Here is a 7,994-nt window from a genome sequence, read left to right as displayed (position 1 = left end):
AACTAATCAGTATCATCTGTGTAGCATTAAACGTGCTGGAGATATTACTGTACGTCAAAAATATTGTCCTGATGGTGGTGCTAGAGGAAAGGTACATCCACATAGAGTATGTAAATGTAATCTAATCTTACTTTGTAAAACCTTGTTTTTATATTGGTCAGAACTCACAATTTTCAGTCACAGATTTTTCTATTATTTTCATTGGCTTGAGTTGGCTTCATGAAAACCTCCGCCTCAGGCTAGAAGATATGTCTTGGTTAATAGAGAAACAAGACAACAAGATGAGTGACACATATTTAGGTATGAGCTTGCGGAGGAGACAAGGATAAGTAATAGTCTACACTACTTAGCCTCCGGCCATGACGCCCAGTGGTTAAATCCACAGGATTTGAATGTGAAGCATGTACTATCTTTGCTGACCACTAGAGAGCATGCAAACACTGTGCCACTAAAATCTGAGTAAAGCTCGAAACCTGCTGTCACAGTAGCTGTAGAATGGAAAAGCAATAAACAAATGACAATGATACACCCAACAATGTTGCAAAACGTTTTACAGAGAAATGGGAGCACACAAAATGCAAAGGGAAAGCGCACAGTGAAATCTTGGAGAGAACACGTGGATACAAATAATTTATGAGGAAATCTGTCAAGTCAATTATAGCTATATAGCTTTATAGATTTAGTCATTTTTGCATATGTGACCGAGTATCATGCTGAGCTTTATCCCCACAACGAAAGGACACGTTCAGTGATCGCTCAACTAAAACTCACCTGTTCTGTCCCAGTCTGACATGCCCATGCCTGCTGCTGCGTTGCCTTAAATCGACAACCACACACACACACATACACGTAAACACACTCACACGCACACACACACACACACACACACACACACACACACACACACGCGCCGCTGTGAACCCTCCTACCAGCAGCCAGATGGGGCTGGCTTTTATGCGGAAGTTTCAGTTCCGCTCTGTCCAGTTTGACTTCTAAACTGAGAACAGACGGACTACAGTCACGCTTCTCTCTGCACACCGGACCCGCGGCTTCACAACGCAAGGTGAGTTTATCTGACAAGACCTTTTTAAATAACGAGACAGGTTAAGTCTCCATTTTATTTATCTTACTGCTACATGCGCCCGTTACAAAGTTGTAATTAAAATACCGTAACAGTGTGTGCATCGAAATATTTACAACAAACTCCACAACACGTAAAGGAGTTGTTATACTGCTCCTACGTTTGTTTTACAGACAAGCAACAAGTGGGATAAAAGTATATCAGATTTGCGCACTAATAATGTCTGACATGTGTTTTATGTCACACCCTCTGAGGCAACCAAAGGCACATTAATAAGATCCCGGTTCCGTGAGAACCATGCGGGATTTTACACACTCTAAGAAATGTCCCTAAAAGTAAACACACGACTGAAGAGGACCTGGGTATTAATCACTTTGTCCCAGGATGACAACAACTGAAGCTTATGTTAGATAACTACTCCTAGAAGGTATATATGGTCTTGACTTGCACACTGAGGTGAAACAATTCAATAAATAAAAAGTAGGCATTTGAAAAGTAGACACTGAATGTAAGAATGGGTCACCTGTTAGAACAAACGTGTAATCAGCCAGTGTACAAAAAGTGTCCCTCTGATACATAAGCCAAAGACATTGAATACATTTTGCTGTCAACAGTTTTCTTAAGTTTTTTTCGTGTAGTATAACAAAAAGTGTACATTGCTATTCATTCATATGGAATATAACTTTGATATTGACACATAATAATGTAATAGATGTCATCGACAGCGTACTGGTGAGGTACAGTGGGCCTACACACTCTTATTAAAGCATACTCCACTCTGTGAGTCAACATGTCCTGCAATGTCACCAGGCAACATTGTCTCATGTAAGAATTGTGAAATGAGCATGACGTCTGAAACTCTCAACAGACAACAGGCGCTTCCCAATATAACTGAAGGCATACCTGAAGGAAACACAGCTGTATTCTGACACATGCAGCGCAAAGAGCATTGAGGTCAGGCTAGTGAATGGCACTTATACATTCGACCCTGTCGATCCTTGTTTGATCTTCTTCAGTTAAGAAAGCTTTTTTGCCGTGAGTTTTAATGTTTAAAGACACTATTTGGATAATCTACCTGCTAATTTGATCAAGCAAGTTCAAATAACATCCACAAAAAATGCATAAATGTCTGACAGTAGATAACTTTGATCCCATTGTGAAAGTGTTGTGTTTTAATCTTGCTTTTGGTGTGAACCTGCTGAAATATTAAGTACAATAATCTGCCGTTATGACAGGAGCTTGAAAGATAAGGCCCGAGTGGAACGTAACCCTGAATTATGTCTGAACTAGCGGAAGTGTTGAAGTGATTACTGCTGATAAAATGCTTGTGCACTGAAAGGTGTGTCTGCTCATGTCTATGCATGATATGATTGGGGATTGCGAAAACAAGTTTGAGCATGAGACCTAATGTTTGTTCTTACCATATTAGGAAAAAGAAATGCTTCTGATATGACTTGAGCCTGATCCAGATTTCACCATCAACCTTTCTGTAGACTGAGATGTGAAATCTAATACTGACAGAGGGTTGTTTTAAACAACGGGAGCATGTCGTCAAGCCGTGACTTTTGTCTCAAAGATCTTTGAATACACCTTAGTCACCTTGAAGAAGGGGACAGCTGTCTTAAATTGGTTGCTTTCTTATTATATACCTGTATTCTGCCCGTGTGCTCGTGTGTGTTTGTGTTTAGTTCGATTGTGAAAGAGTTTTGTATAAATAGTAGAGCTCTGTGCTTTGCGATTTCCAGGTGTTCCTAACGCTTTCACACGTGATTTTATTTCTATCTCCCCACACACCCTTTTTTGGTGGCTCCATTGATGGCTTCTTTAAAGAGCCTGTTCCCCTCCAGGCGTGATGGAGAAACAGTGTGCGGGCCGACCCTCTGGTTTGACGTGTGTCTGGTACAGTTAACCAGGTGACGGGCTAGAGCAGGTGGTGCTGTGTCCCTGAGGGAATTTGTGACGGCAGCATGACTTACAACCGCAAAATGAAATTGCTCTGAGATGACAAGGCATTATTATTATTCAGGAAAGTATGTTTTTTTTTCTTGTGCCCCCTTTTGTCAAGGCAGGCATTGACACATTTAATTGCTTAATTTAATAAGTCACATGCACACGTGTTCTTTCAGCCATTGATCGTACTGATGAAGTAACATCCTGTTTACCAAAGCCAGAAATGAAAGAGCAGATTTCTCAAATGTCTGTCATTTGCATTGCAGTTTAAAAGTCGTAAGTTCAGCACCAAATCACACCCCTCTGTTCACCACCAGTCCCTCTACTGTCTTCTTGTTCAACAGAAACACCTTTAGTTCATTACATCACAACTACGAGTCTCAGCTTTCCCAGGTTCTCAGTTTCTCTCCACAGTACACAGCCTGATATACCAATTTCCTCAATCATTAAACTAATAAATGTAATATTATACTAAATCTTAACATGTGACTGTACTTAACCCCAGTCTCGCTTCCAGTAAATAGCTCGCAGCTTCAATCTTTCAATAGAAAAGGAATGCATGACAGGCAGGGTTTAGACCAGTGAAACTCAATAGTGCATGAAATATTGCTCCGCACCAAATCGTCTTTCTTTGCTGGAACTGTCCTTTTGATTTGAATGCACGCATGTATAATCGGGATATGGTATTTGTATCCATCCATGAGGTAATGTGGTGGCTGATGATGCATTTAGCCATTAAGATGTTGAAATGCAGAGCAGACCTGCTCTCTAACGAGACGGCAGCTGAGCTCTGTCAAGTCTCCGGCCATCCAGGGTGTGTCTGGCCTTTGCCCCAGCAGCACCACCGCTGCCTGAGGGAAAGGCCAACGCTCACTCTGTTAGGGATTAACAGGGGGTTCTAACAGAATTTAGGAGATATTCTATATCAAGGTTTCAATCTCCTAATCCTGATTTCTCAACTCCAGGAATGAGTGTTAATGATGGTACAGATACGGGACGATTCACTACACCACGTCTTACTTGGAAGAGGAAAACCAGAAAAACTGTGTCTTTGCCTCCCAATGCCTGATTTTTTTTAAATGCTTCACTGTGTGTTAGTATGGTGTACAGTATCTCCATGAAATCAGATTCTTTTTTAATGTAGGTGTGCTCAGTCTGGGTACCTTTTTATTTTTCAAAAGCAGTGGGTTCAGTGAAAAGCCACTGAGATCAAAGGTCCAAAGTGCAGGTCCAGATACGCTGATCTGATTCTTTAAAGGTAAACAAAGGACAGTCAGTACTTCCGTGCTATAAATATCTCTGACTTCTCCTTCTCTCTTTTCTTAATACGGTGGCTTACTTCTGATTCGCTGGAGGATGTGCATCAACAGCATTCAATGCTTAGTTACTACTAAAAGTTTTTTTCTTTTAAAGTCCAAAATGTTTGGTGACAAGAGATGAATGCTTTTACGTTACATTTTTTTTTTCTCAAATGAACGTGGTCGAGTGAACTAATCCATTCTGAGGTGTAGCTCTTTGACATCCTGTTGCATTATAAATCCTGCAATGCACATGTCATTAACGGTTATGTCTTACGTCTTTGTTTGCAAGTCCAGCGTACCTGTCCACTATCTACTGTATATGATATATTACAGACTCACTATTACCCTCATTGCAGATGGAATCGGGCCAGGGACCTGCTCTAAAGAGAGCCATGAGCTTCAGTAGAGGACTCTTGATAGACTGTTGTACTTGAATAGATGGCTTGTGACTGTGACAGGAGCCCCAACAGGTCTGGTGAAATGTTATTGGATTGAAAAAAAGAAAATAATGAATATCCTTTACCGCGTTAATAGTTTTCATAGCACACAGTGGTGGACAACAAACAATGGCGTACCTTTTAATCTCATCAGAAGAATGCTCCTATTTGGGTTTAGGTACAATATGCAGTCATCTTTTCTAAATGCCAGTTGTTGGTTGCACAACATTTAAATGTAGCGTGATACGCTGTTTGTTTACATCCTCGTTTTCCTGTTATTCTCTTCTTCTCCTTCCTTGTGTAAAAAACATCTCCGCCTCTGTCTCTAGGTGAATCATGAGCAGCAGCTACAGTGTCTCCCTGGCTGGCCCTGCCCCCTGGGGCTTCAGACTGCAAGGAGGGAAGGACTTCTGTATGCCCCTCACCATCTCACGGGTGAGTGAAACACATACACACAACACCTATGTGGCCTTCACTCCATGACAGTCACCTCTGAGGAATGCTGTCCATGCTCACTATGCCATTCGTCTAGTCAGTGATGAAAGTGTGTGTGTCGTCCATCTCCTGTGTGACACTCATTGCTGGATTTAGCCACCTTTCCCAACAGCTCATGGCCTCTGTCACTCAGTCCCCCACGTTCATGACCTACCGCCCGTAAAGGCTAGGACTAATTGTCATAATAGTGTTACATAACCGAACCATAACCACAATATCCGTCAATTTTCAAAAACTCCCTTGAAGTTCTCTGACGGTCATTCAGGATACATTTGGTGGATTAAGCTGATGGCTGTTAACGACTGCTGCTGTCATTTCGGTCATTCAGATGAGGGATGGTGCTGAGTGTCCGGGCCTTTCTCCCTGCCGTTAGTCCTGATGCGAAGCTTTTGGAACATCAGAACCTGTCCCTAAACGGCCAAAAAGCCACAGTGGTTCTGTAATAACTATTTGGACTTTGGGCCACATAAACTGAAACTGGGATTGAACTGGCTGACCAGGTCCTGTTGAGTCCTCAGCAGGGAGAAGGACTGCTGGACTGGAGGGCCCACTGATAGGCCTGTTTATGAGACGGGTCCAGCTGTAAGGGCCTTCTGTGCAAAACACTGTGATTGTTGCACAAATTACAAGAAGTCTGTAGTGCAGTTTACTATTAGTCTGTCAAGTCTTTCTCAAGGGTATCGGAAGTGTCTCAATTATATTAACATGTCTTCTTGTCAAAAAGGATTAAAAGAAGACAGCTTGTCTTCTACTAGCGCAGTCTGTACTTTGACGACAACAGCAGGTCATGCTGCTTCCTGTTATGTAATTGTTATCTCCATGTCATAACCAAGGTCAGTGACTCTGTTTATTTGTTGTTGGCAGGATCAGTTACAGACGTTTGAGTGTTTCGTATGGAGTGAAGTGACTTTTCTCAAGAGCAAACATAACCGCAGAGTATAAAAAAGGGCTGCATGGCTGCTCAGACTATTTTTATGAATTGCCACTTTGATAATAACGGAATGAAGGACGTTATGTTGTCATTGTGGTATGTAGCTGTCAGTAGACATCTTGTTGTTATATCACTAAACAATACGCAAATAAAGCACCTCAGCCCTTATCACCTGATTAGATGTGGGAGCAAGTTTTATCTGTAAGAATAGATTTAAATAGAAAACCTTCAAGTATTTCCGTAGAGGAAGAGGAAAACAAAATCAGCATCAGATTGGCCATTTTGCCTCTGTTGCCCTTTCAGTTTTGGCATTGGCTGTTAAAGAAACACAGGACCAACATCTGCTTAAAATCCCCTCCACTTTTAGCAGCTCAATGTAGTTTCACTAGGAATCCTTAAGGGTCCGCAAATACAAGAGTGCAGACCCAAATTTCCCACATTATTTTTACTATTTAGACTTGAATATGTACTAATTTTCATAACAGGTAAGACAATGGTTTTTGAGTTAATATGGTGAAATATTCTTACTACACTACATAAAACCCACTTGAAAAATGAGAAGCAGATGGTCACCTGACACCTGATTGTGATATTTGTAAGTATGTGCCAACATGTTATGTTTTTGCTAGATTAAAATAAAAGAAAGACAGGTGAGTTTTGAAGAATGTCCAAAAAGCCGAAGCCTTGAATCTGTTAAAATCATTCATGTAATGTGGTAGTTTTTGATTAATTCTTTCCACAAACGCGTTGAATACACCTCCTGCGTCCACCAGCAGTCCTGTGTGGAGTCATCAGTGGTCTGGAGCATGCCTCGGTACTGCTGAGCCAAACAACATGACTCTCACAGCTTTTCGCTCCATTGCGTTCTTGGTTAGTGTCATTCCTGTGAGATATTTTCATCCCAGCGCATGACCAGTGAATGGCACCATAAATAGCTTAGGTTTCTTGTTGTTGTCCCGGCGCCAGGAATAAGCCCCCCTTTTGTCTATTTATCTCCCAAATCCCAATGTCACATAGGGCACAGCCAACAGAACGCATCCTGGACATGCGCTCTTTGTAGTAAAGCTACACATTTTCATACATGCATTTCCTTAAAAGTGATAGATTGTATCTGTAATCTAAGTTAAAAATTGTATTGACAAAGGGAGGAGTATGTGAGTAGAATGTACATATATGGAAACATCTGCCAACAGCTTAACAATTACTTCAGTTCATTCATTAGCTGAGCGACGAGGAAATTGTTTCGATCATTTGCTTATTTTAAGGTTCATTAGAGACCCACAAAGCTAATTAGACCGACTTTGCAGGAAAGAATATTCGTTCACATTAAAGCTTTTGTTTATTTAGTGTACTGTAAGGATGACTTATGAAGAAGGTCCCCAGTTATGTTCTCTCCGTCATCATCCGCGGTTATTCCAGCTCCTTTTTTAGGCATTTCTTGACAGGTTTCCGCACGGGAAAGACTTCAGTTATGTTTACATTGCTTATGAAACAGCAGAACACGTCTAGTCAAAAGACAAAGCACAACACACAGTCATTTGAGTTCAGTTGAGAAACAGTTTGGCCCTTATTCTAAAAACAATATATTATGTAAGAATAGTTCATCACAACTAAACCTAAAGAATAACTGGTTACAAAAGGTCAGCTGGGGCTCAGCACAGAAAAATGTCCCCCCCCCCCCCTTTTCCCCGTTGACCCCTCACTTCCCCTCCTCGTCTTTTGTGTCCTTTGGATTGTTGTTTTTAGTGGCATGCGATACTTTGAGTGAACGTTATACGAACTAATTTTAGCTCTGTGTT

The 7,994-nt window shown here is 41.3% G+C and overlaps 1 protein-coding gene across 4 annotated transcripts in view; it reads left to right on the top strand.

Annotated features, from left to right (window-relative positions):
- Window positions 1–983: 983 nt before the first annotated feature.
- The window catches only part of pdlim5b (PDZ and LIM domain 5b), a 32,999-nt gene continuing 25,988 nt past the window's right edge, over window positions 984–7,994 (top strand). For all 4 annotated transcript variants that reach the window (XM_031855525.1, XM_031855524.1, XM_031855523.1 and 1 more), the window contains exons 1-2: window positions 984–1,063; window positions 5,099–5,204. In XM_031855525.1, the coding sequence (XP_031711385.1) occupies window positions 5,106–5,204 (99 nt within the window). In that variant the 5' untranslated portion in view covers window positions 984–1,063; window positions 5,099–5,105. The remainder of the gene's footprint in view (window positions 1,064–5,098; window positions 5,205–7,994) is intronic.

Source organism: Anarrhichthys ocellatus, unplaced genomic scaffold, assembly GCF_004355925.1.
Source record: "Anarrhichthys ocellatus isolate YVR2014 unplaced genomic scaffold, GSC_Weel_1.0 scaffold16, whole genome shotgun sequence".
NCBI lineage: Eukaryota > Metazoa > Chordata > Actinopteri > Perciformes > Anarhichadidae > Anarrhichthys > Anarrhichthys ocellatus.
This window is presented reverse-complemented; position numbering and strand designations above follow the sequence as displayed.